Here is a 27,508-nt window from a genome sequence, read left to right as displayed (position 1 = left end):
GCAATCCTGATAATGCTTCTGTCATTACCAACAACCCTCAAACTTTACAGTGGAGACAGATGCTTTAACACAAACTTTCAATGTAGAAAAACGTATGTGGCTATATTTAATCTATTACTGCATTCCTACAGGATTAGACTTGATACACATGCAGTTATTTGATAAACAGAGGAACCTTGTTGAGCTCTAAAGATTCCCTGCAGGAGCACATATTTTCTCTAGTCAAGCCTAAAATGGCAGCAATTGCTCACTTTAAACTGTTTATCTAAAAAGGATGTGTTTTAAATGTTTAAAAGTGTTTAGCAAACATGACCAGCAGATGCTTACTCCAGCACTGAAGCTGCTTTTGAATACTGTTACGTTTTTTCCAAAAATGCAACTCGCACACGACCTACAAGTTCTTTGGAAAACCACACCTCTTGGATTTCCACACATAGGCCATTAGGAGCCTGTAGATTAAAAGGCTGTTAAATTTGACCATACTGAGTATTGCAGAAGAGTAGCTGCCATCCAGGCTGACTTTAGGAGAGATGACACTGATACAAGAAACCCATCTGCAGGTGACTTTATGCTTAATATTATTATTTGTTTTAAGGCAGCTTGAGGATGGATTGTTTAAATGCTCATTTTAAATCTGCAGGCCATTGTGCCAGGTCAGAATAATCAGCTAAAGCGGAACAAAGTACCTCAGTCTTCCCAATTCCTCTTATCCAGAAACATGCTTAAAATGTCTTTGCTGCTGGAGCTATAGATTGCCTCTCAAAATTGTTCTGGCAGTAGGATTTTATGGCTTGAACAATACAGGCCCGAACGCTTAGAAACAATGCAAATGCAGTATATAGCATAGCCAGTAAAAGCTTAAATACATAAAATCTGGTAGCATGCATATTTTACCTGTGACTGCCAGCCAAGTAGCCTAGCAAGCCTCCCGCTCCTAATCCAGTCCAAAATCCTGGTCCTGAATTGGTTCCGTGATAGGAATGAGCCCCAAAGCTGTTGTCACCTTAAATAAAATGAAAATGAGAAACAGATAAGTTAGTGGCACCTAGTCCTCAGGCCAGCTGTTGCAACAACATTCTCCCCTATTAAAAATAATGGAAAATTAGACAATAAACTTGTTCCAGTTTCAGAAGATTCCTGATGAAGCTTAAATTGAAAAGCCCCACAGTTTGGAAAGCAGGAAAAAAACCCACAGAAACAAATACTAATGTAAGGAGCTTCATGTTAAAAAATAGCTTCCACTCAATCTCACAGCCCTGATGTTTGCAAAACATGGCAAAGCGTCCCTGCCTGCAGATTTATAAACAGACAAGTTAGATTAAAAATAGAAAGAAAATGAAGAAAGAATAATCTACTCAAGGTCACAGAGCAGGCCAGAAGCAGACGCAGGAACAGAAATCAAGTAATTAAGACCAAACAGTGAACTAACCACTAAGACACACAGCTTCTAATCTCACTCAGAACAGCTGCACATTTTGAGTATCTCAGTCTAATGGCTAACATTACTTTGTATTGTTTCTGGTACTCCCAGTCTGGTATTTGTTATCAAAAGACACCCTAACTGCAGTCACATTGCAAAGTTCTCATTATGCATGAGTCACCAAGCTTGACAAATACTGCAATGAAACTGCAAGCGTATCAAGTGGGTTAGGGGGGAAGGGGAGTCACAGATTTTTTACATGTGACGTGCATAACATGAGGTTCTGACTCATAATCAAACGTCTTCTTCTGCTCAGAAATTAAAAGAGAAAATACAAAACCAAAGTAGAATCATTTTCTGGTCTAGAGAAAAACACAGGTACAAGAATAAGCTCAACCACAATTTTAACACATAAGGAAGTGTAAAAGGCAAGGACTGAAGGTGACATCAGGGTCTTCCTGAAGAATGCCCACCTAAGTTAAGTGAAACAGATTTTGTATGTCAAAGTTATATGAAGCCTTGTTTATCTTCAAACTGGTGTGGATTGTTTGAAATTATGAAAGATTAAAAAAAAAAATAAATCAGTTTAAGGATACACTGGATATGATGCTGACTTTCAATCTGAATGCATTGGGAGAAAGAAACTCAATGGGATGATGTAACTATTAAACTAAGCTGATTTGGAATAACAACAGCAAAAAAAGCACTTAATTTACTGTAAAACATTATTAATCAGGAAGATGAACTAACTCATTTGTTCAAAAGCACCATGGCTGAACGTTGACTCAGAAAACAGCCATTTCTTGTTGAAATATCTACAGTAAACATCAAGGATCATGTCAAACCACTAACAGAGAAAACGTGGAACTTAAGATAGGCTAGCTAAACAAGTTTCACAGAACACATCCTGAATGTTAAGGGGATTTTAAATTAAGCAAATTAAATATTAACAGCAATAAGTGAACCACATTGCTTTTCATTACCATCTGGATTTTCAAAGACTATTACATTCCTGGAATACATGGACATATACACTCAGAGATGTGCTTCTACTCCACTGCCAAAATCTAAGGCAGACACTGGATTAATGAAGCAGCATAACATATAATGTTTTTAAGCTGGCCCCACATTCAATCGGTTTTCCTCCTCATTCTGTTTGAAATCCAAGGAAAAAATCATTGACAGCAGTTATTAAAAGTGCTGTAAGTTAAGCCTCATATGGCTCCCAATCTGCACTTTAAGTGTCTCGATTTTCAATAATCATCAAGAAAATGTACTTTCAAGGTCCTACCCTTGCTAGATTTCAGACTCCTGCAATGAAAAATGCATTGGTGCAACTAACTGACAAGAAACAGGACAGGAAAAAAAAAAAAGTAACTCCTTGTTCTGTTCTGCCTGTGCCCAGTATGACAGCATCCTGTCTTATGACCAGAGCTTTTAGAAACTAATACAATAATGCCAGTGGCAAGTGGCATGTCCACACTAAGTCACAGATGCACACGCAGCATAGACAGACTGTCTGAGGTCTGAAATAACTACACAGAAACCAAATTGCAAAGTCACTAGTAATACAGAGGCAGAATCCCTTTAATTTTCTGCTGCAGGTACATTCGAAAGTGCTGCACATGCCCTGCACACGGGTATCCAAAAGAGTTATACTGGCACCCTCTGTTGGCCAAATGGCTTGAGCCAACCTAGAGGAAAGCACTGACAAGCATTACTTCGTCAAAAGGTTATATTTTAGTAAACTTAATCCTTGCTATTTATTTACTAGATAGAACCCCATCTCTATCTCACAAAATAAACCAAACCAAACAACTTGTCAGAACATAATCTGAGTTCCAATGCTGTGAGCATCTCATGTGTTCACAGGGTTAATTAAACGAGTTGGTCACACACCAGATGAATCATGTTTATTTCCCTTGGACACTGTGACCTTCTAAGGCAGATCATTTATTAAGTGACAAAAGTAATCAGTTTTCTGGGAAAAGAAAAAGCGTATCTTTTTCTTACAGCAGTCTTGTCACTGCACATGGAATTTCCAACTTCAGATGAAAGGTACCACATGAGCCTCAGACACTGCTTTATGCTCTGGGAGCCAATCTTTCAACCACTGGGACTACACTGAAGCACCTGTTAAACAGGACCAGTACATGACACTTAATTCCATCAGTTGCTTTGTGAATGAAATCAGGGATCAGCAGCCCAACAGCTGAAAGGCCCTTCTGCAAAGCTTTGAAGTTCTTCTTTGGCATGAGTTTGTTTCTGCCTGTGTGAGACCATTCTCTCTTCCGGATTTTTTATGAAAATGATTCTGTCACAATCCTTCTGTTTCTCAGAGCATGAAAAGAACACTTGCAGAGCACAGCGAGATGGATTTTCAAAGGACAGCTTGCCCTGAAAGCCTGTCGTAAACCAAGTTCTTACTTTCACTTTTGAATGAAGAAGAGAACGCACTGCTGGCTGCAGGCTCTGCAGCCAATTCACAGAGGTAACTGCCATCCCACCTGCATTTACTGCAAATAAAACAAGACCATCCTACTTACTATTTTGAGAGCTGCAAATGTCTTATAGCCCTACCTGTGAAGCTGGACTTAAAACCAGGAGGAGGAGGTGCCTGATGACTCTGCCAGGAAGGCCTAGTGAATCCATCACCATCACCAGAACTCTGCTCAGGCTGCTGGTTGCTGAGGAAGAACTTGTATACTCCAAAAGCAAGAGCCAGGAGAACAACTACAAGAATTGCTCCAGCACTAGAATCAGAAGAATCCCTCCTTGACTCATAATAGCTGAAGCTTCCAGGGTTTTTCACTTTCCTTTCACCTTCATCAGTCAGCTCTAGCCTGAACAGCAAACTACAGGAGCCCTTTAAGATGTAAGGATCATCTGGGTAATCATAGCCTTCACAGCTCACTTCGATCTGTCCAAACCGGTGGGTATTTTTCAGGTCTGCTTTGCACTGCCACTGAAAAAAATAGACACAAAGTAAAACCTCTTGCTCCAGGGATGAAAATACCTGTCTGCTCCCCCAGATACGCTCCAAAATAAAGCTGCAATTGCTAACAAAGCATCTAAAAGGCCCCAGGGTAAGAAATTTCTGAGTATTCTTATTTTGAAAAGGACAGGGAATTTGAAGTGAACGAAGACTGTCTTTTAGAATCCTGGAAGTTAAAAAAAAATCCAGTATTTCAAAACACAGAACAGTTACAACTCTGGAAGATCCACTGAACAGGTTTTTCAAGTATCCCTTCTTCAGGCACAGGAATACTTCTAAAAATAACTTGTAGCCCATCAACAGTTACTTAATAAACGCCTGTCCCATGTGAACTGGATGGCAGCTGCAAAAACATAACATGGAAGCGTGAAATCCAGTGGACCTGATGACATTTGTGTCCACATAGAAATCAAAAGAAAGTGGGACAGCCATCATTAGGCATTCATATGCAACACTTTAACAATCAGACTGCAATTATGCAGTTGAATATATGCCAGTTCCTCTGTCTCATATTTCCTTGACATAGCTGAACTTAACTATCACCTCTAACTGCAAGTAACACATTTTTTTGGGAGACCTCCCCCCCCCCAAAAAAAAGTAGTTTCTAAATAATAAATCAGGACACCAGTACCAACTGCTAATTCAAGTTTGACTGTACTTTTGCAAAACTGTGTCAGTTTTAATTACCTTCAGCCTTGATTCCTGGTTAATCTATTAGCAGAAGCCTAGGCTGTAGCTAACAAAACAACAATACCTGACTATTTACCGACTAGTACTGACAAACTAACATGCAAGAGGAAGTCATGCATGCAAGTCTGAAACTTAGCTTTTAAAAGGTAAAGCTGAAGTGACGCAAATATTTATAGCCCCTTCTACTCTAATAAAAATTGGAAAACTATGCAGCAAAATCAAAGCAAAAGCATCCTCTGGGGTTCACAAGATTTTGATTTTCTAAACTCAAACATTTTAACTAAAATTAACAAAGGCTTGCTACACAACGTTTTTACATTAGAGACCTTAGAAATATTTCAAAGCTATACCTACAGCATGAAAAATCCAAATCCAAGAAGTATTTACGTTAAGTTTTAGTTGTTAAAGGTCCTCTAGCAAGAGGCAAAATGAACTGACTCTGGCACTGTCACTTCGGCAGTTGCAAAGTCTAGGGGAAAAGGACTTCATTAAACGTTTAACCAGTTTTAGACAGTTACCTGTACATCATAACCATCCCAACCTTTGTTGTAACACTGAACAACCTCTGGGATGTGGGAGCATCCAGCAGTGCCTCCTGTGCACTGTAACTGAGGGACTGCAGCTGTCCGCCGGGCTGTCGTGTACTGCCCTCTGTGGAGAGTGAGCGCCTGCACCTCCCGCAGCAGAACCTTCCCTGAAACAGGTGGCACAAAGGTCAACATTTGTCCAGATGACACAGAGGCGTCCTTTCAGGACAAGGCTGACGATACAAAGGACACAACGGCGTGCTTGTTTAAGAGACGAAGCCTTCAGAAGCACCAAGGACTCAGAGAGGAACACAGCAGAGTTCCCCGTCCCTTGGGAGGAGATCTGGGATATTCCTCCCAGAATGTACAAACACCGAAGATCGCACAGGGAGATTATTATGCGCTACAAGACAATTTAAAGCGAGCCAAAACCAAGAAGCCTTCCTGGTACAGGCTCAGAGCCTCCCCCTCCCCACACCAGGCCGCCGCTAACCGGCAGAACCCGCCCCGCCGCCATAATGACGGGAGACACGCAAGAAGCAACTAAGGACCTCACAGAGACGCAGCCTGCCCCACGGCTCTCACCGTGCTGGCCCCAGCCCCACGCGGGGCCCGCGACAGCGCAGAGTAGGAGCAGGAAGAGCACAGAGAAGGACCGGGCCTCAGCCGCAGCCCACCCAGCAGCCGCCATAACAGCTCTAAGGTGACTCAACCCTCCCCTCCGCAGACAACACCTCTCATTGGCTGATGCTACCGGAAGGGGCGAGGCAAGAACTTGAGCATGCGCACCGGGCACCACCCGGACACCCCAGCCTGGTAGCCATCAGGGCCAATGGGAGATGAGGGGGCGGAGTCCCGCGGGAGGGCTTCGCGTGACAGCGAGGCATCGGCTTCCCGCGCTTCGCAGACGGGGTGGAGCTGATGCCGCGACCGTTCACGCGCACACATCAAGTAACGCGTGTCACGTGGCCGGAACGCGGGAGGAGACGGGGTGGGACTAGGCTCTGCGCATACGCGCTCTCCTCCCGGCCGCGCCAGTTCCGGTTCCCGGCGCGGGGCCCTCCGCCGGTGCGGCTCGCGGGACGGGCGGCGCCATGGCCGGCATCAAAGGTGCGCGCGGCGCGGCGGAACGGGCGCGCTCCACCCGTCCTCTCTCCCCCGTTCCCTCTCCCCCGTTCCCCACGGTGTCCTGTGCGGCGCCCGAGGCCCTGTGTCGAGGAGGGGAGGGGTGGCTGGGCCTGGGGCCACCGCCGCTCGGGCTGCACCCCGGCAGAGGCCCGGTAGCCGTAGGGGGCCTCTGCCCTGGGAGGGAAACAGGGTTCTCCCAGGGCTGCCCGGGCCACAGCGGGGCTCTGTCTGCGGCCGGGCCGCGGTCGCGTTTACCTGGCGGTGGTGGTCGGTGGTTTCTGCGGCTTATGGGACCCTTCACCTGTGTCGGTTTGTATTCCCGCTGTAGCCTTGATTAGCCTGTCCTTCGGGGGAGCGGTCGGACTGATGTTCCTGATGCTCGGATGTGCCCTTCCTCAGTACAAGTAATGCGCACTCTCTTCCTATTCCTCGGGTTTTGTTTGCATGGCTGTAACTGTGGAATAGTCTTGCTGTTGTAATGATGGACTGATAAGTTATTTGTGGGTGGGAGAGATTTGGGGTATTTTTAGCTTCAAAAAAAAAAAAAAAAAACCAGCCCGGGTCAGCCAGGATTAATTAATTAGAAAAATGAAGGCAACAGAAGTTAAGTTTTACCAGGCCTGGTTGTAAACTGCTAAAGAATGTGCTGCACTAACATGTGCCCGGTGTTGTCCGTCTGGTATTGACAGGCAGATGGCTTCTCCCAACGTAGATAGTGTGTATTACTGGGGAAGTGTTTGCCTTTTCTCTGCCTACTTGGTGGTAGCTGGACTGTCAGTGACTATAAAGTGGGCACTGCACCACGCTTTGTATTGCAGCGTCTGCAATAACTGTATGTGCTTTTGGTCTGCTCATCCCTGTCTTCCTCTTGCCAGAACATACAAAGTAGTAGACCAGAAGCTGAGAAAGTTAGGCCTATGGCTTTGACCCTTTGCAAGTGAATGCTGATTTTAACAGAAAATCTTTTAAATTGACTTACTTAATGTTAAATATTCTGTTACTGGCCCTGTTAGTGGTTGTGCATCGCAGTTCTTTACACATGATTCCCTTTCTTACACCAGCTTGCTTATGCTGCAAAACCAGGGCTAGTGACACGGCCCCCTAGTAAGGAGATCATTATGCAGCTATGCAGCCACACTCCAAACAATGCCATAAGGTTTTATTGAAACAATGAGCAGCTGCATTACTGTGTCTGAGAAATCTAGTATGGTGAGCTGCAAGCAATGAAAGAAAACGTTGCCAAATTTGATGGTGCAATTTTTGTAGGTTTTTGTTGGTTATATTCAGATTAAAGGAAAGCCTTGGTGCCCCGTGGCAGCTGAGTGTTGGGGCTGAGAAGAGTGCTCTGTTCTGTGGATGTGCACTGAAAGCTGACAGGTTAAACTTCAGAGCTCAGCTTGTGTTGTGATATGGCGTTAGATGTAGGCTTGCTTAATGAAGTCATGCTTTGTGAATATCCTGTTAGTGAGCTTTCTGCTGCTGAGGTCAGCTGAAGCTGCTCACAAACTGGTTAATGTCAGCTGGTTCCAAAGAGGATTTGCTTTCTCTGGGCATGTGCCTGCCTGTCCCGAATGTGGGTGCTGAATAGGGAAAACGTCTTGCACTGATTTTTAGGAAGAATGTGAAGTAAATCAAGTTAAGATTAACTTTTCTTCTCCTTTCTTTTTCAGTCAGTACTGGCCACTGTTTGTTCTGTTTTTTTACATCCTGTCTCCTATCCCATACTGCATAGCAAGAAGATTAGTAGATGACACAGATGCTACAAGTAATGCCTGCAAGGAGCTAGCAATATTTCTTACAACAGGCATTGTTGTCTCAGCATTTGGGCTACCAATAGTGTTTGCCAGAGCAGAACTGGTTAGTAATATTTCAATCTATTCTTTTTTTTGTTTTTACTAGAAAACTTTGTTCTGTTAATTACTGAAGGTAAAGCTCTCATGCACTAAGTAATTCTTATAAATACATACTTAAGACGCTTGCTGTGGAAACAGAACAGGATTTCTTGCCTGCAAGAAAAACTAATACTTAAAATGGAAGCATGGCAGAATGTCGTGATTGTCAATAGCTTCACGTGGCTGTTGAATAAAACCTAACAGCCTATATGCAATGCAGAAAAAAGGGGCTAGAAAATAGAGTGGAAACTTAACAGGCAAGTAAAGAAACATAAAAGTGTATAGAATACTTTGAGGGCAGTTTGTTGACCGGTTGGGCTAAAGAAGCATGAATAAACAATTCCTTTTTGCACTCACCGTACATTATATTGATTTTTTTTTTTTCCTAAACTTCTGAGTTGTCATTACATCTTTCCCAATATATGGCTTTTCACTGAAATCCTTTAAAAGATTACCTTGTTTGTGTGCATTTCAGAGAGCACTACTAAGTCCAAAAATCATGGAGTGCTCTCTCACAAAATCTCTTCAGGCAAGAACAGCTCAGAGGCTCAGTTTGAATGCCTGTGAGTAATCACTCTCCTTGGAAAACAGTCACCTCCTGTTTTGTTACTGGGATATTATATAAGTGTTTAAGGCCAGGCTGGATGGGGCTGTGAGAGACCTGGTCCAGTGGAAGGTGTCCCTGCCCATGGCAGGGGGTTGGAACTAGATGAGCTTTTGAAGGTCCCTTCCAACCCAAACATTTCTCTGATTCTGTGATTCTATGATATTTGCAGGTTTAAAAAAAGTCTTACAGCGTGGTCAGCAAGCCTAGCTGGCCTGCAGATGTGTTTGATGCTGCTACATAGCCTTACTTTACTATTTTTGGGTGCTGCAGCGAAACAGCTGTGCCTGCTAGCGAGCACTTTGAGCGTGGCTAAAAGAACCATGCAGTGCTGCTTGGTTAGCTGTGAGTTGGTTGAGTCATTCTGGATGAACCCAGCCTTCTTGGTGTAACTCCAAATAATGAGATGCCACCTTCTTGCATCATGGACCTGTTGCTGAACTTTGTCTAGAACATGACATTAAAACATTACTTTCTTCCTGTCAGTGTTCAGTTCAAAGCACGTCTAACAAAATTCCCTTTGTTCACAGATCTACTGGGGTGCGTGTGCACTTGTTCTTACGGGGAATACAGTCATCTTTGCCACCATCCTAGGATTTTTCTTGGTCTTTGGCAGCAATGACGACTTCAGCTGGCAGCAGTGGTGAAAGGAAGACGAGAGAACTATCACAGGCATCTTGTCATGCAGTGGCCATCCATACAAATGAGAGAATGGGCAATAAAGAGAAGTAGCATAGCAAGCCTCTTGAGTATTCTAGATGCTCCTTTTCACCTTGTTCGTTCTGAGTGTACTACTGTTGCTGACAGGGTTCCTACATTTTTCATGAAGTGGAGAGATGACTGATTTCGTTTTTACCTATGGTACGTTTTTAGGTGCTCTCTTGGTTTAAAATTGTCATCCTTCTGTCCAGTGTTTATGTGAAGCTTTAAATCTGGAACAAGAATATTTAAACATGGTTTCAAAGAGGATTTAAAGTTGTTTGGTTGGTTTTGGTGGGTTTGTTTTTTTTTTTTTTTTCTTTAAGAAATTAAGCATTAATACTGTGTTTCAAAATAACTTTTTTTACATTGTGATTAAATTATATCCAAGCTGAATGGAGGTAAGAGATTGTGCACCACCGTTGTCAATTACCAGATCAACAGATCTTTGCTATGTTTTAGCAGAGGCAAGGCAGGGTGAGGAGTGCCAGCTGCAGGTTTTTCTTCAGCCCATACCTCAGACTGGGTGATGAATGTTGATAGCCTTCATTTCAGGAGAAGGCTGAGGAGCAGGTGGAGTTCTTTGAGAGAAGTCCTCAATTTTAACACCGCTAGCACTTTTACCTGCTTTGTTATTAGTTCTTGAGGGGATGTGATACTCACATACTCTCTAAATGTATTGATGCTATGACATACAAAACTAAAGTGTATTGTAGGGGAAGGGAAAATGATGTTTAAATTCCATTTTTTAAAAAAATATCTTCTGAACTCTTTATAAGTATTGTATGGTTTTGAACTTTTATGTCAACTTTTACCACAAAGATGGTAAAATGTTCATTTATGGAACTACTGGTCTGTGTCAATTTGAAGCATATACAAGGCTATTTCCTCCTTCCCCTTTTTAATTTATTTTATACATAGTATATATATATAATAAAACAGTTTTTCAAATGTAGATTAAAACTTTGTGTTAACTTGCCTAAGAATAATTTTCCCTTTAAATTCTATTTCCTTTCACACAGTGCATCTGAGACATGACTTTTTTGGAAGTCACTGTCTGAACTGTGAGTTCACTGACTGTTTTTAAGTTCTTCTGCACTATTGGTTAGTAAGATTTAATGTTATGTCTGTAACTGTAGCTTGTGTTCTGTAAGATTGCACATGTAGCTTCAAATATTTAAGACAAGTTTTCTGCATACCTCTCAAATTGTCTGGATTTCTCATTTGAAAAAATCTTCCATTAGACATTCCATGACAAGATAGTTGATGAGAGCCAGGTAACCAGGTTTGATTGTACCACATGCAGGGATACACTTGACCAAACCTACTTCTAAAGTATATATTTGTTCAGTTCTTAAAACATCTACAAAACTTACTTTGCATAATTAAAAGCTGACGATTGCTATGATTTAGTTTAACAACTGAGCAGTATGAAAAGGCATGGGTTTTAGGTGTAGTATTTGTATGCGGATGTAAACAAAATGTAAAGCTTGGCTATTTGAAGTCTGATAGTAAGATAGTCACTTAGATGATACACTTAAGGAACTGAAACCAGCAGGTAGGGCAGCAGGGGTGTAGCTACCTACATGTTCTGCTTTGTTAATGTCCTGTGTATAAGAGCTCAGTTTGTGCTGGCAGAGGAACAAATAGGTGCCAAGAAACTAGTGTAGGAGCCAGTCTGTAGCACATGGTCTCTCTGCCACATGTAAGTGCCTCACCAGGCTGCCTGTGATGGTGATGTTTGGAGGGCTGTAGAATCACTTGTTCCATCACCTTTTCCAGTGAGACTTCTGCATCCCTGCCCCCAGCAGAATGGATGCTTCGGACTATCTTCCAAACCAGTGGCTACCTTTGCAGTCCATGTGAAGAAGGAACGCACAGGATTTGTATAAATTGAATCTGTTACCTTTTCTGTGGTCAGGAGCTATGTTTTCCTACTCGTTCTTGTACTGCTAAGCGATCTTCTACACATAATGCTACTCTACAGATCACTGGCCATAAAGCTGACACCATATGTATTGGCCATGCTTTTTTTTGTATGTTAACTGGTTTTTTGTTCTTTTGCTTGCACACTGTGTATGTGCAGTGTTGCTTTGGTTTAAGAGCTAGACACTTGAGAGGTACGATGCTTCCATATAAAATGCACTGAGATGGCATTACCATCCTCTGTAGGGAAAAACTTTGATCAAAGTTTTAAATAGCAATCTTGAGTTCTGTATGTTTCATCAAAAATACTCTAATAAATGAGTATTTTGTTTAAAGTACCCATTGCTTTTTTCTTTCTTTAATGTAGTTTTCAGATAACTCCGTAGTTCTTCCGGGTGGGTATTCATGTCATTTAACTTGGACTACCCCATAAAATGTATAAAGAAGCTTGATTGCCCTGTGCTGCACTAGTTGCACTGAGCTGGCTTTGCTGGTTGTCTTCCACATCTGCACTTTTATCTTCTGTTTGTTTGAATTATTCTGGTTTGTTGGTATTGTTACACAATGTGGTAGGTAAGCACTTTCACCCTCTGATGTATTGAGAACATTGTAAAATTTTATTAGGAAAAAAACAAGCCTTTAATATTTGTAATAATTTCTGAAATTTGAAGACTGATGGGAGTCTCAGCAGAAGAAAGTGATGGGAAATGGTGGAAAATCCTTTGAAGAGGGCAGTCACCTCTTCCACCCTCCCTACCTGCTCTCTCTTTGGTCATGTCTGTCGACTTTTTTCTTCAGTTTATTCCTGGGGCGGGGGGGGGGGGGTTGAAGTTGATTAAAGCGTTAAAAAAAGCTCTTCAGTTATAACACGGCAAGAGAAGCTGAGCTGAGTAATGTGGCAATAACGAAGGTGCCACAGTTGCACACAACTCTCACAACGTCGCGTATACAAGTTCGCTCCTGCTGTCGAGTGTTTGTGCGGAGAAAGGCGGCTGACGGCGGTGTGAGGGAACGCGCCCGCCGGAAAGCTTCGGACAGACCGCAGCTGATGGCGGTGTGAGGGACCAAGCTGTGGGAGGAGCCCAGGGGGGGCCTTCCGCTTCCGGGGCAGCCGCCGGTGCCGCCCCCGCCCGACGTGCTTCTCCTCCCGGTTCCAAGATGGCGGCGGTGGCGGGCGGCTCGGGGGCCGCGGCGGCGCTGTGGAGTGAGGTGAACCGCTGCGGGCAGAACGGCGACTTCGCCCGCGCACTCAAGTCCGTTAACAAGAGTGAGTGAGTGAGCCAGTGTGTGCGTGGCGGGGGTGCTTGTCAGCGGGAGCAGGCCGGGCACGGGGCCGTTCCCGGCCCCCGCCTCATGTCTCTCCAGGCCGGTGTCGCTCCCCGCGGTGCGCTTGGCCTTTTGCAAGGGTCGGTGTAGTGGGGGCGCCGCAGTGATGCGGAACGGGCGGCTTCCGTCTGCCGAGCTGCGGGCGGGCTGCGGGCAAGCGGCGCTCCGGCGCGCACCGCTCCCTGTAGCTCTTACCGTACCGAGGGAGGTGCGCGAGGCAGCCGCCCGGGCCCCGGGAGCGACGGTAGCGTGGCGCAGCCCCTGCGGTGTGCCGAGCCTTCGGGGTTACCGGCGGGGTTTCCTTCGGTGTCGGTGGCGGGAGGAAAAAGGGATTTTCCCCGGGAGGAGGAGAGGCGGTGGTGTGAGTAGGGACCGACTCACTCGGAGTGGTAACTTGGGAGTAAGTCCGCTCTCGTTGTGATAGTTCGGTATCCGGAGTGGGATTGCAGTATAAAGCATGCTATGCCCAAGCTTCTCTCTCCTAGTTCTCCCTCACTGCCTCCTTTGGCAGAAAGTATTAGCATATAAAATGACTGCCTGTGTCGGCCGTGTCGTTCTTGCATGTCAGGCCTCTTTCTTCCTGTGTACGCTTTACGTGGCACTCAGGTGTTGGCACTGTGTTCTCTGCCTGGTAGTGAAATGCCAATGAAAGGTTTGTCTAGGTGTGTACAGCTCCTTTGGTGCAGCTGTGTTCCAAAGCACAGCAGTCACTTTGGGTAAGTTCGTATTTATACTGGATCCTTTATCCTGACAGGATTTGTTTCACGATCTGAGCCAAGGCGAGCCATGCCAGGACCTGTTTAAATTGGCATAACTGCTCTCTATGATGGGGTTTTGCAACTGTAACAGCATTTGGCTTTTGCAGAGCCTTAGTGTGTGTGATAATGAGTTAGATTGCTGTGTTGAAACTGTTTTCCTCTCCAGTACTGCAGATCAGCAAAGACGATGTGACTGCACTTCAGTGTAAAGTAGTGTGTCTTATCCAGAATGGGAACTTCAAGGAAGCCCTCAGTGTAATCAACACCCATATGAAAGTGTTAACCAAGTGAGTTGTGTCTTGCTCTACTCTACAAATATGAAACCACATGTCCTCAGGAACCTATTGCAGCTTTCATGGGGGGAACAAAATAAAGGGGGCAACAAAATAAAGGCCGGGAGGTGCTTAGAGCCATTGGGATTGGGCTTCTCAATGAAGCACTGATTTGTTCTGGATGTCAGAGGTGGTCTGATCAAGTTTAAGACAGTCTAACGTCTCGCTGTTGAAGGGATTGTCCCTAATCTAGTTTCCAGTGATCTTCATGAGCTAATTCTGCTTGCTGATGTTGTGCACCATAGGTGGTACAAGGGGAGAGGACAGATCTCATGGGGAGTGAAGAGAGAAAGGAAAAACTCTTGCTGGTGGCAGCTAGCTGTTGGCTTTGCTTGGCTGTCTTTTCATATTGTTCCCTGGGGTCCTTTTCTTTGCCAGCCTGAAGGTGATGCTTCAGCTTTTGGGGTGTTGCATGCCCTTTGTACATGTTCTCAAATCAGGACCTTGAGGACAACTTCTGTTTGAGAATAAGCCAAGCTTTCAGTTTGTGTCATTAAGCAGACATATATTTATCTTTCCTGATAAAAAGGCACTTTGTGCAACAGCTAGGATGAAAATTGCTACCCCAGACCTTCCTGGCAGCAAACTTTTTGTATTTCAGATAATGCTCTGGAATACAGATAGTTTATTACTGAAATACAACATCTGTATTTCAGATACTCCCAGAAAAGTGTATTGTAATGTTAGTGCAATGAAACATACCCTTGTTTGTGTTCACATCTGGGTAAAACTTAATTACCTTATTCATGAATTCCTTTTTTGCTGGGGTGGAAGGGGGTTATTTGTGTATATATACATATATATATGTATATATAAAACTTGTCTTTTTAGTATATGGTGAGAAGAAGGAGGAGTAATTTCTCTAAATTCAACTGGCTTCGGAGTTTTCCCTCTAATTTCTTATCTTAGCTCTACTGTGTGTCTGTCTTTGCATCCTGCAGAGCAGGGGAAGTGATGGTTCTTGCTCTGTCTTAAAGTTGTCCTCTCCTGCAGTGAGGCTGGCCCACTGCTTTGCTTTAATTCTTAATTGTTCGTTTTCAGACTCCCTGAATACTCAGCTAGACAGATAGTTTTAAATAGGCAAAGAAATAGCTGGTAACTACTATGGACTAAAGGAATCACTGATTAATTTTCCTTTGGCTTAAGTGGTAACTTGGGGATAAGTGGCACAGAGTATTCAAGGCTTGCTTGTTTGATAATGTTTCCCTGCTGGTGTGAGCTTCCTTTGAAGCCAATTTTATCTTAGCGTCAGCAAACCCTTTTGCTGCAGTTCTGCTGGGCTGATATTTCAAAGCAGGTTAATGTTACCGTTGGCTTAGTATCAGGCTGTAAGAGGGACTGTATTTCATACCATTTCACTTCTCTGAGTTGACTGTCTTTGCTGTAATGATATGCTTTCTCCTTAAGGAGTCATATAATGAAGTTTGATATCATTTTACCTTTCAGCATTTGATTCTCATAAGCAGTATGAAACAGGGTTTTGAAAACCATGTGTCTGGAAACACCATCAAAAAAGAACCTCCTGTTTGGGTGGAGCTTTGATATTCCTTGTCTTTTGAACACAAAGTAGGTTTAAGATATTTTCAGTGCTTAACAGATACATAATTCAGTAATCGTAATTCAGTAATCATGTGCTCACCTCTGGTGTTTGGCTCTTCGGTTATGTGTCTGTGACTAATTAGGGCTGCTTAAACAAGTGTGTTCAGGTGAGTGAATGCTGTTGAATGAAGACTACAGTGCATGCCGTCAGCCTTTGTCTTGTTCTTGCAGTGATGTTATTGCCTTTGAGAAGGCCTACTGCGAATACAGGCTCAATCGTATTGAAAATGCTCTCAAGACCATTCAGAGTGCCAGTCAGCAGACAGACAAACTGAAGGAGCTTTATGGACAAGTGGTAATTATGAACTTTTCTTCCTGGTGGGATTTTCATATACTGGATGCCTTGTCCCTCTAACGTGGGGCAAGTATGGGGACAGAGTTTCCTTCTCTGCCTGGAAAGTAAGGAGAGGTACAGTTCCCAACTGCTCCAGCTTCTGTGGAGCTTCAGACTCTTGTTGCTGAAGGCAGAATTGTCACCTTACTGCCACTGAACCAAAGCAATACATTTATAACTTGCTGTCCTTGGGTCTAGCCTGGTAATAGCCATCTGGCTGAGGGGATGGAGGATGGAAGAGAGCTGATGAGGTTTATTTGAGGCTGAGCCCCCTGCTTGCATTAGATACCTGGCAGGAATGGTTTGCAGGGGCTGCCACCTCAGGCATTAGAAGTAAAGCGGAAAAGAAGTTGTGTATCTTCTCTGGTTTCTCCCTGGTAGATCAGAACAGTTTTGTGAAGAGTTGGCTGTCTTCTCTCAGCTGCATGAAACACCATTTAACCTTTCCCTGAGAAAAAAATAAAAATAGAGAGGTTATCTAAGCTGCTGGAAAAGGGCTGTTTGATGGCAAAACTGTGTAAACTGCTGCTTTTAAAGAAGCTGTTTTAGGAATAAGAACTGTGCTGCTTGTGCACAGGTATCTGGTGTCGTTGCTTGAGTCCTTGCAAGTCTAATCTATAGAGTTTGCCCTTAAAGGTAGATGCAAATGTTAGTAATTTTAAAACGTATGATGCTCTGCAGCCCACAGCCCACAGCCCATGGGGAGGAAGGAAGGAGACTGTAGTTACTGGCATACACAGGGAAATACTGTCCCGAAGGCTAATCCCTTCCCCTTCTCAGCTGTACAGGCTGGAGCGTTACGATGATTGTCTGGCTGCATACAGGGATCTCATCCGCAACTCCCAGGATGAGTATGAGGAAGAGAGAAAAACCAACCTTTCTGCTGTTGTGGCAGCGCAAAGCACGTGGGAGAAGGTGATGCCAGTAAGTAAGTGTGTGCATGTATATGTGTAAGAGTGAGATCCAGGGAGTATAGGATATGGAATTGTAGATATTTAACAGGGTAGAAATGTGTTGCTGTCGCTTAATGACTTCTGAGTGCGTTGAAGATCACCTAGTAGTTTTCCCTGTATGGAGGAATAAATGCTGTTATTGTTCACGAGTTATACTTCACCTTTGATCTCTAGGAAACTCATGTTAGTAGATGTCACAACTGAGCAGGAAGTACATTTCTCTGAGCTTGCATTAGGCAGAACACTTGTGACTAGCACTTGCCTGTGTCTCTTTACCCTCTTGTCTTGGTTAAAGCTAGCTGCCTGGATCACCTAGCCATGGTTGGGAATATTTTGGTTCATGACCAAGTGCACATTGTAGCATTCTCATTTCTTCAGAGATCTTTGTCCTTGGAGGTGTGCACAGTGTGCTCAGTGTTGTGTTCAGTGCTGTGGATACGCTTTCTAGCTCTCTAGAGTAGTGGTTCATAACCTGCCCTCCTTCAGTAGCCTAAGTAGTCCCTAAACTCGGGCTAGAGTTTCATTGCTGCCCTGTCAATTGCCTCTGACTTGGTTGTGCAGCTTGAGGGAAGATCCTTTGCACTGACTTATTTGCCCTTTTAAAACTGCCTCTGAATTTACTTTGTGAGGAATAGTTTGAATGTGCATGAAAACTATAGTTTGTGTCCATTATCTGTCAAAACTGTATAGCTTGGTTGGTGTTAATGCAGTTACATTTTGCTTTTCATTCTAGGAGGATTTGGGCCTTCGAGAAGCTACCTACGAGCTGTGTTATAACAGTGCATGTGCACTGATTGGGCAAGGAAAGCTGAATGAAGCAATGAAAAAACTACAGAGAGCGGAAGGTAAAAACATGGTGAGGTGAGAGGGAAGCTTTGTGTGATAGAAGTAGTTACTTGCTCTCTATAGACACAGTCAGAAAGAGGTTTTCAAAACTTACAAACTGACCAGCAGCAGGAACTGTAAATTTTTGTACGGTTCCTTACAGAACTGGCGTTTCTGTAGACACGTTCCTCTGCAGCTCTTTTCCAGACCTATGTGGCATGTACCATCTCCTGGATCTCTTACAGCCCTGGTTGGTGTGCAGTGCCTTTTTTGAAGTAGGAAGTAGTCAGGAGTGTAATCTCTTCTCATAAGCATGATATTTAATATACTCTAACTGCTGGTTTTGTTAGTGTATGTATATATGTAAACATACACTTTAAAAAATAAAAATACTTAATAGTCCGAATTAGGTATCAAATTAGTATAAGCCAATAAATGAACTTTTTTGCAAAGAGGATTTTTTATATGGAGTAGAAGGGGGGGTTTGTGTGTGTTTGAAAACAGAAAAAGCAGGCTGGAGGCAGGGAGCCTTAGGAAGACTTAGCTTCTGTCTGTTCTGATTGCTTTTGCAGATAAATAGGTCAGTTCTGTCCCAATTTTGATGATAGAATAGCAGCTCTCTCATACAACTGGTCTATTAAATATGTGTAATTTAAGCCTATGTAGTGTGATCATAGTCCTTTGGAGAGCAAAGCAAGTGATGTTCTGGTGACGTGTATGAGAACATTAAGAAGTGCCTGGTATGTGTATTGAAAACTGATGGAATTGTTCCCCATAAAGGGAGTATTTCAGGCTTGCAGCGCTCTAAAATAACTCCCAAGATAGTGAGCAGTTGCAGCTGAGTGATCCCTACGTAAAAGATCAGGAGCTATGTTTAAGGAAATATGCTCAGGAGAGAAAATGAGTATGTGACTCTGCTCTCAGAAGGCAGCTCTGGGAGGGACAGTATCTCCTGTGCATTTGATGTTTCTTCCATATCATGTTGTCTTCTCCTTCATGCTTATTCCCATCCATTATCAGACCTGTCTGATGTGCCCTTGTAACACTGCAGAATTTTCAGGGATACATGAAAAAATATATGTTCTCCCATACTTCTAGGTGATTTTTTTGTCCCTAAAGCGTTCTAAATTCTGTTCTTCATTTTGCTTTTCCTTCTAGAGCTGTGCCGCCAGTCGCTGTCAGAAGACTCTGTAAGTTCTAAATATTGCTCTGGAAAGTGTTTGCCTTGCACCAGTGTGAACAGGGGTGCAGTCATGAAGTGTACTGCAGGTAGCAGAGAGTGGCCAAAGCTGCTGTGCAGTATTACCCAGCACAGCTTGCTGCTGTTGCTGGTACCTGCTGTGAGGTTGGGGCAGCAATCATAGTTGTTGCGGAAGGGTAGCTAATACTGTCAGCTGTTTGCTGCTGTACTCTGCGCAGTTGCGTATGCTGGTGCAGGCAAAATGGGTAAAGGTTGTCTGAAGCCACTCTGGGACCCACCCTACTATGGATGAACACGCTGAGTGCGTTGTGGGAAACGGGAGATTTGTAATCACTGATATTTCGAGCTGAGGGGCAGATTCAGGGCACAAGTTAAGGGTATCTTCAGTTTTGTGCAAAAGAAGGTGAAGCTTTCTTTTTTAGACATTTGCTAGCCGAATGCTGAAGCCAGGGAAAGAGAAGTGAGATGGAAGCTTTTTTCTTTTTGCCTTGATTTTCCTTCAGGATGTGACAGAGGAAGACATTGAAGCTGAACTAGCCATTATTCATGGTCAGATGGCTTATATCATGCAACTACAGGGTCGTACAGAGGATGCTCTGCAGCTCTACAATCAAATAATCAAGTTGAAGTAAGGGTTTTTGTAGAACAAATGCTCAGTCTTCCATCTGTAGAGAGACCACTGTTTAATAATGTGCTTTCTACTTTTCGTATCTGCAGGCCAACAGATGTAGGTCTTCTTGCTGTCATTGCAAATAACATCATCACAATTAACAAGGTATAGAATTAACTTACTTTCAATGTAGTTACTGAGTCTGCATCTCTACTTCTGTGGAGAGAAGGGCAATAACCAGGAAAGACTTCTTCCTAAACAGTAGTTAAATCACAGACACAGAGACTTTTTCATCTTCAAGGAATGTAGTGAAATCTTCTCTTGATGTGTGATTTCCCCAGGACCAAAATGTCTTTGACTCAAAGAAAAAGGTGAAGCTGACCAATGCAGAAGGTGTTGAACACAAACTCTCCAAGAAACAGCTCCAGGCGATTGAATTCAACAAAGCTTTGCTGGCAATGTACACTAACCAGGTAGGAGAAACTTATCTGCAGTAAGTAGCTGCAGATTTACTCCACAGGAGTTTGACTAGGCAAAAATGGATATGTAGCTGTTCTGTGGCAAAAGATAAGACCACTTTGTTTAGGTCCCTAAAAGAGCAGACAGTTAATGTAGTGACTTGAGTGTGGCTGTAGAAAGGATGGTTGGAAATTATTAGAAGACAGAAGGGGTGTGGGGGGTTCTTAGCTGCATCTGAAGTGCTGCTAAGAGGACTTCTTCTTGGTTCTGTGTCCTACTTCAGGGAAACCATCACTTCTCAGATAAAACTGGTATGTTAGCCCTGTATTAGGTGCTTATAGAGCTTGAGAAAAGTGTATTCTCTCTTCCCACTCCTCAGGCAGATCAGTGCCGCAAGCTGTCAGCAAGCCTGCAGTCGCAGAGCCCTGAGCATCTTCTCCCTGTGCTGATCCAGGCTGCCCAACTGTGTCGTGAGAAGCAGCATGCAAAGGCTGTAGGGCTTCTGCAGGTAGGTTAAGAAACAGTTGGTCAAGCTCTTTAAACTTGTGCTTTGTGTTCTCCTGTGCTGTTCTACTTAGTTTGTTTTGCCTGCGTTAAATTCCCAAGGGTGTCTGACTATACTGATTTTGGTTTGGTTTAATGCTGCTGAAAAGCATTTACACCCAGCTGAATGATGCTGCTTTTAAATGGGAATCGTTCTCTTGCACCTCTGATTTTTATGCTTGGGAATCTGTAGTAGACATGTAGGGTAAGCCGTGATCTCTGCTGCTGTCCTGCTCTGCTTGCAAGCAGTTTGCAACCGCCTCCTTTTTGGGGCGCGTAAGTGGCCTGGGACAGAAATCTGAAAGGGTGATGGGCCTCTGGCACACTTTGGGGCCCTCCTCAGCTTTGTGCTGAAGCCTGCCTGTGCTATAAGGCTTCCTTTGGCTCTTGCCAGCTTGCTGTGACTGAGCACGAGCAGCAGCCTGGTACCCACACACATGTTGAATTGTTCTTTCTTCTGACTCTCAGGACTTTGCAGACCAGCACCCTGCCAATGCAGCTGAGATCAAGCTGACGATGGCCCAGCTAAAAATTGCACAAGGTATCCAGTGTCCTACTTTGTTGGGAAGTGTCTGCACATGATAATGGTACAAGGGGTTATAAAAGCAGATTTTAGGGCAATCTTTGCTGCAGTCACTGTTGTGACGGGTTGAGAACAGAGATACTTTCAGTTGGGTATTCTATATATATGGCTATGGCAGGATAATGCTTATAGCTTAATGTCTGGATATCCAGGCTTCAAAGGCTTCTGGCAGAGATGCCCACAGCCTTTGTAATAGGGCTGAATCTGTTCTGGGCAGGAAGGTCTTGGGAGTAGTATGTGGCTCCCTGGTGGTACCATTCCTGTATATAGTCAGGCAGTCTAGAGTTCCTCCTGGAAGGGAAGACCCTGCTTGCAAAAGCTTGCTCCTGAATCCTTGCAGGATGTGGCAAGAGCAGAAAGTTTTTTTTGTGTGGAGGCTTGTCCTTTATTCCTGGAAATGGGGGAGGTGTTCCAAGATGCAAATTGTTATGTTCCCGTTGTTTACCTTTGGCTGGAAGTTCACTGGCCAATTGAAGTGTTACTATGTCTCTCAGAACTTGTTCCTCCCTGTGTGTCTTGTAGGCAGTGTTACCAAAGCCTGCATGATCCTGAGGAGCATAGAAGAACTTCAGCACAAGCCTGGTATGGTAAGAAAAACTCAGCCTGAACTGTGTGAGGTTTTTCTCAGGTAGCACAGCTTTGTGCTGCCTGCTCCTTGTTGCCTCTTCGCTGTGGTTTTCATTTGACCTGAGTGTCTGCAGGGATTTTGAGCCCATCTTCCTTGTCTTGGACAAAGGTGGGATTATAATTTGCATCAGGTGGCGTGAACTTAGCCATAGAAGTACTCTGCCTGTCAGCAGAGATGCTCTCTGCCTGTATTCCTGCTCTCTTGTAATCACTCAGACCTGCGTGTTGCCTGGATTTACTTGCATAACATGACTGGAGCAGCTGCTTCCCTGGTATGTACTGTTGGGAAGTTTCTGAAGCAGCTCTAGCACAACAGGCGTTAGGGAAGAAAGTACCACATGTTCCAACCCCACAGCATCACCCTGGTCTGCATGCATGTCCCCATCTGGCATTCCAAAAAGCTTTTGACCTTGAAAATGCTCAAGTGTACAGCATAAGCATCTTGAGCAGAGGCTGACAGTTATGGGTCTGTTCCAATTGCAAGTGCTAATGACCAAAGTAATTTATAGGGGGGGGCAGTTCAGCTCCTTGCTCTGCCTCATCTCTAGTTACAGCTGGGGTGCAGACACACAGGTGGTGTCTGTATCATCTCTTCAGTACTGATTTACTTTTTTAATGGCTATTGGGATAGAGCATGGGGGAAGAAAAAGGGTTTCTAATGAAATTATGTCCAGTGCAAGCAAAGAAAGTGCTCAGACAAGGAAGTTCTTTCTGTGAGTGCAGTCTTGAGCTTGTACTGTAAGAGAAAGACTGGTGGGGATATTTCTTTGGGAGGAACCTAGGTAGGAAAGTCTTGCCTGGATATCCTGTCTGTTGCCACAGCTGGCTTTTAGGGATGGAGCATAAAGCTCACATTGGTGCTGGTTTTAGGAAATGCCATCATTTAACTTCTGACTCTCTGGCTATACAGCTTGTTTGAAGATATGCTATAAGCTGCTCTTGAATATTTGTTTGCAGGTGTCTGCATTGGTGACAATGTACAGTCATGAAGAGGACATTGACAGTGCAATTGAGGTTTTCACACAGGCTATCCAGTGGTATCAGCAATTCCAGGTAAGTCAGAACCAGAGGAGCTAATCTTTTCTGGCTTTTTCTAGCTAAGTCTGGCGTAGCTTTTCCTGTTGATGCATAGCCCCAGCAGCTCATCCAGTTGGGGTTTTGGAGACCAGTGAGCTGTTTTGTGAACATTTGTTTTATCACAGTTTCATTATTTTAGATGTATTGCAAACAGGGAGATCCAGTCAGATTACGAGAGTGGTGGCAATGGGTGCCCAAATGTGGCAATCAGTTCTTCTCCCTGATTAGAAAGCATTGTGGACCACCAAGCTGCCTTGTCCCATGCAGTTCTGCCTCACATGCTGGTGTGGAAAGGTGGCCTGCTTTCTGTGTGACAGGGTGCTAGCTCAGTTCTCTGGGGCCAGGTCTCAGGGGCATTAAAGCCAGCTAGAGCTGGACACTATGCTGTGATAATGAGGAACTAATTATGGCTGCTGTGTCTTTCAGCCAAAGTCTCCTGTCCATTTGTCGTTGATAAGGGAAGCTGCTAACTTTAAACTAAAACATGGCAGGAAGAAGGAAGCAATCAGCGACTTGGAGGAGCTCTGGAAGTGAGTTGGGTGGTTGCTGAACAGATCTCCACCCAGAGACATCTGCAATCTGCTCTGTGCCAGGCCGCACCTGACAATATTGGTTGACTGGTAGCCATGCTTTAGAGTTGCTGTCACACGGGGCTCCAATGCAAAACCATGCTTTGGAAGGAGGAGGGATAGTTCATTTGATCAAAGCTGATACTCACTTGAAAACCTGGTTGACCTGTCCCAGAAGCCTCTTGTGTGCAGCGAAGATTGCTCTGGGGATGGGCATGTATCAGTTTTTCTAGTGCTATATAAACCATGGATGTCTAAATTTTAGTGTTTATTATGCACTTGATGGGACTGGGGGGACAGCACACTGTTAACTTGTCTTTGCTGCTGGGACCTGAGGGATTTTTGCCTTTCTTTGCCTGCTTTATGATACTGTGGAGAAGTGTGCACCTCCCTTTGTCCACATGAGTGATGTTTGGTGATGTGCTGTGGAGAGACCACAGACTGACATGCTTATCTGCACAGACAGCAACTATGCTGTGGCAGGAAGCACTGCATGATGATACTGGTCTTTGAGATGAATGTGTACCTTGGTAACTTGGTCCTTTTTTTTTTCCCCTTACCAAGGCAAAACCCAAAAGATGTGCATACTCTGGCACAGCTAATCTCTGCCTACTCCCTGGTGGACCCTGAAAAAGCTAAAGTGTATCCTTTTGAGGTGGTATCAGAGCAAAGAAAAAGGGGCATTTGGGCATTGGTCCCTTCTATTTCAGCTGTGTGGAGAATTCAGACCCATTCTCACCTGAAAGCAGGCAGTGTCTCCAGAACAGCTACGTATCCAGGTCACGCTGTCTGGAGCTCTATTATTTCCTTAGTTGGTTTGATTCCTGTGGGTTCCAAGACCCTTTTATCTTTGGCCTTCTCTCTGAGAATTGATAATGGAACCAAAAATAGGAGCGCCTCTGTATTTTCTGTTGGAATCTGAAACCTGTGGTTGTAACGCAGGACTGTGCCCTATAAAATGTGGCTAAGCTCTCAAGTGACCCAAAATACCAGGTTCACATACTGCTCTTGCCATCCTGAGCAGCTTTCAAAGGAAGTTGCTGCTTCTTTCCCCGTATTAAAGTGAGGCAGGTGGTGATTAAGCAACTCATCCCAGCTTGTGTAGGAAGTGGGTGAGAGAGCTGGAACTAGCCCCATGGGCCTGTCAGGTGTCTGCATTGCTAACAGGCTGAATTTGTTAAGCTGATATTACCTGTTGCTACCTGGCCAAACCTGGGTGTTTGTCTTCTTGTTTGCCGGTTTGCATCCCTAAACTCTTCCCTTGCAGTCTTAGCAAACACTTGCCTTCCTCGGATACCCTGTCACTGAAAGTAGATGTTGATGCGCTGGAGAACTCCCACGGAGCAACCTACATTCGGAAGAAAGCTGGGAAGCTCACTGGAGACAACCAGCAGAAAGAGCAAGGGTAAAGCGGTCTGCTGTACCTCTGGTGCAATCATCCTTTGGTGTCGCACAAGAACCACTCCTAGTGTGGTGAGGGCATTGCTGTGGAAAGGGAGCCCGATGTCTAGCTGCAAGGAGTTTGAGGTAGCAGCAAACCAAGTTTCGAGAGAGCTGGGAATGGTTCAGCTTTCTCCACGGCTAGTTTTCAGTTGGCTTGTCTGCTGTGTCCGTGCTGTGTCACAGCAGCTGTTTCTCTTCTTGCTTTTCAGACAAGGGGATGTGAAGAAGAAGAAGAAAAAAAAGAAGGGTAAGTTGAGTTTCCTAGCTGTTGACACAACACAGCTCCATGGAGCTCACCAAATTGTTTCTTCAAATAGCCAGCTTTGAGCTCCCCAGGAGCTGGAGCCCTTTGCTAGGACTGGGTTCCAGTGAGCTTGGATCTTTGTGACAGCTTGTTTGGATGAGTCATTTTTCCACTGAAGTGAGAGCAGCACTCTGATAGGCAGCCTCTGCTGGGCTCTTTGCACTTCCTGGCTACTGACTCCCATATGTATCCCTTGGTGATGCCTCTCTAGTGTTAACCCCAGTCTCATTTCCTGGCACTATCTTGTGCAGGAAAGCTGCCTAAGAACTATGACCCCAAGGTGACTCCTGACCCCGAGCGGTGGCTTCCAATGCGGGAGCGTTCCTACTATCGTGGCCGAAAGAAGGGCAAGAAGAAGGATCAGGTTGGCAAGGGGACTCAGGGTTCAACTACAGCTGGCTCCTCTGAACTGTAAGTACCCATTAGTCATGATTTGGGAAAACACTACACTTCCTTCTAAGTTGATGCTGATTATTTGAGCTGGAATCAGGTTTTCCCAATGTGTATGAGGCCTGACAGCAAGATGGTGACTTACTAGCATCTGAGAGAAGGAAGTACTTCTAAAATAATAGCAGTGCAGGGTCCAGTGCTGTCTGATAGTTTCTCTTTATACAGCTGTCTCAGAACAGAAGCATGAGAAGCCTTTTGTGGCAGAGTTGGCTTGAGCAGTGTTTGTGAGGAGGACTGGCACAAAGGTGCCTTTGTGCTTAAGGAGAGAGAAAGCGTGTTGGATTTGCTCTGCCTAAGCGTGGGGGGCTGAAAGGCTTCTCATGTGTGAGCTGTCACACATCTGTTCAAAAGTAAGCCTTGCTTTCATTGTAGAGGACTTACACTATGTAGTAGACATCAGTTAGAAGGTGATTGCCTGCCCTTTGAGGTATATTCCCATCATCCATCAGCCCTTTGATATGTGTTGAAGCTTTTTTAAGATCTCCTTGCAAGATTGCCCTCCCATACCTTACTGGGCAGCTGCTGGTTTTTGCTGTCAGCTTCCTGCAGTAGTGCTACATCTTGTAGGTGGCTGTGAACCCATGTGGTGTCTCTTTCTCTCGTTTCCCTGCAGGGATGCCAGTAGGACTGCCAGCAGCCCACCTACCTCCCCTCGGCCCGGCAGCGGTACAGCTGTGTCGGCCACAAGTAACGTCATCCCTCCCAGGCACCAAAAACCCGCTGGTGCTCCGGCCACCAAGAAGAAGCAGCAGCAGAAGAAAAAGAAAGGGGCTAAAGGAGGGTGGTAGAAAGCAGGACATGGAACCTCCCTCCTTCAGTAGGTGATGCTGGCTGCAGAATAAAGGTCAAAAGCAAGTGCTGGAGAAAAGACACTTGGCATGTGGATCTCTGTCCTTTCTGTGGGGGTTCTGGGGGGAAATGGGCTGGGATAGGCACTGAGATGGGTCTGCTCACAGTCACCTTCCTCACACTTGCTCCCACTGTAACTTCGTGTTGGCATTAAACTGAAATGCAGCCTCTAGGAAGAAATCTGTCCATGTTGCCAAACATTTAAAAGATGTGGAATAATCAAGAACTTCTTGAGATGTAGTTTTGTGCTCCTCCTGCATATATTACGGCCTTTAGCAAATTTATTTGACAATGTGTCCGACTGCATAATGCAAGCATCTCCCTATATGTCTCATTGCAGTCAGTCTCTGATCGCCGAAGAGCACAGGCACAAAGGGTCTTGGGAAACATCTGGGCTACATAATACAGAAGATAATGTGAAGGGGGAGAACAGGCTGTTAAGAGAAAGCAGGGCAAAGTGTGTGGCAGCTGACTCGGTGTCCCTTTTCTGCAATCCTTACTCTAGCAGGCTTGGCAAAAGAAGAGTGAGTTAAACTGAAGTGGCTGGTGGTGGTGGACTAAGTGGAAGAGGCATTGTGCTTCTCAAGTGGAATCTGGTGATCAGGTGGAAGGTGTGTCTGCTCTCCCAACACCCTACAGGCAGCCCCCACGCCTCTCTGTAAACTTCTGGTTTGGTCTGAATGTAGTAAAACCGTTTTCCCATACATGAACTTTCAGTGGGAGTGTTGTCATATGTCAGCCCAAAAGGCTTCTGTCTCTGAAAGAATTTAAAGCAGAGGTCTGAA

At 44.6% G+C, this 27,508-nt stretch overlaps 3 protein-coding genes across 10 annotated transcripts in view; 2 read left to right on the top strand and 1 right to left on the bottom strand.

The window, feature by feature from the left end:
* The window catches only part of SARAF (store-operated calcium entry associated regulatory factor), a 36,840-nt gene extending 30,495 nt beyond the window's left edge, over positions 1 to 6,345 (bottom strand). For both annotated transcript variants that reach the window (XR_013956781.1, XM_080617315.1), the window contains exons 1-4: positions 6,218 to 6,345; positions 5,624 to 5,799; positions 4,001 to 4,385; positions 895 to 1,003 (exon numbers count right to left, since the gene is read on the bottom strand). Coding sequence is in view for 1 of the 2 variants with exons in the window: in XM_080617315.1 (XP_080473441.1) it covers positions 895 to 1,003; positions 4,001 to 4,385; positions 5,624 to 5,799; positions 6,218 to 6,323 (776 nt within the window). In the remaining variant the exon portion in view is untranslated. The remainder of the gene's footprint in view (positions 1 to 894; positions 1,004 to 4,000; positions 4,386 to 5,623; positions 5,800 to 6,217) is intronic.
* A 187-nt stretch (positions 6,346 to 6,532) lies between these two features.
* On the top strand, positions 6,533 to 12,219 carry LEPROTL1 (leptin receptor overlapping transcript like 1). 4 transcript variants are annotated; one of them, XR_013956605.1, is made up of 6 exons: positions 6,533 to 6,742; positions 7,089 to 7,164; positions 8,431 to 8,617; positions 9,787 to 10,117; positions 10,978 to 11,019; positions 11,738 to 12,219. XR_013956605.1 is itself a non-coding variant. In XM_080615586.1 (4 exons), exons 1-4 carry the CDS (start codon positions 6,727 to 6,729, stop codon positions 9,901 to 9,903), a joined length of 396 nt encoding a protein of 131 aa, XP_080471712.1. In that variant the 5' UTR covers positions 6,533 to 6,726; the 3' UTR covers positions 9,904 to 12,219. The 4 variants fall into 4 exon arrangements, 1 of the variants encoding a protein (XP_080471712.1); XR_013956606.1 differs by having other exon boundaries at positions 10,978 to 11,059; XR_013956607.1 differs by having other exon boundaries at positions 10,978 to 12,219.
* Positions 12,220 to 12,874: 655 nt separating this feature from the next.
* Positions 12,875 to 26,730, top strand: SRP72 (signal recognition particle 72). Of its 4 annotated transcripts, none has more exons than XM_080614913.1 (19): positions 12,875 to 13,148; positions 14,132 to 14,252; positions 16,068 to 16,191; positions 17,011 to 17,154; positions 17,917 to 18,028; positions 19,167 to 19,198; positions 19,713 to 19,837; positions 19,927 to 19,984; positions 20,161 to 20,292; positions 20,658 to 20,786; positions 21,290 to 21,362; positions 21,927 to 21,991; positions 22,989 to 23,084; positions 23,535 to 23,638; positions 24,242 to 24,319; positions 24,945 to 25,082; positions 25,330 to 25,367; positions 25,676 to 25,835; positions 26,488 to 26,730. In XM_080614913.1, the coding sequence occupies exons 1-19, from the start codon at positions 13,040 to 13,042 to the stop codon at positions 26,660 to 26,662; spliced, it is 2,013 nt and encodes a 670-aa protein (XP_080471039.1). In that variant the 5' UTR covers positions 12,875 to 13,039; the 3' UTR covers positions 26,663 to 26,730. The 4 variants fall into 4 exon arrangements, 3 of the variants coding, with proteins under 3 accessions (XP_080471039.1, XP_080471040.1, XP_080471041.1); XM_080614915.1 differs by having other exon boundaries at positions 13,041 to 13,152; XR_013956550.1 differs by lacking the exon at positions 26,488 to 26,730 and having other exon boundaries at positions 24,945 to 25,204; positions 25,676 to 25,769.
* The last annotated feature ends 778 nt before the right edge of the window (positions 26,731 to 27,508 follow it).

This window comes from Psittacula echo (genome assembly GCF_963264785.1).
Source record: "Psittacula echo genome assembly, chromosome: 1".
Taxonomy (NCBI): domain Eukaryota; kingdom Metazoa; phylum Chordata; class Aves; order Psittaciformes; family Psittacidae; genus Psittacula; species Psittacula echo.
Note: the sequence above shows the minus strand (reverse complement) of the source record. Positions and strands in the feature narration are given on the sequence as shown.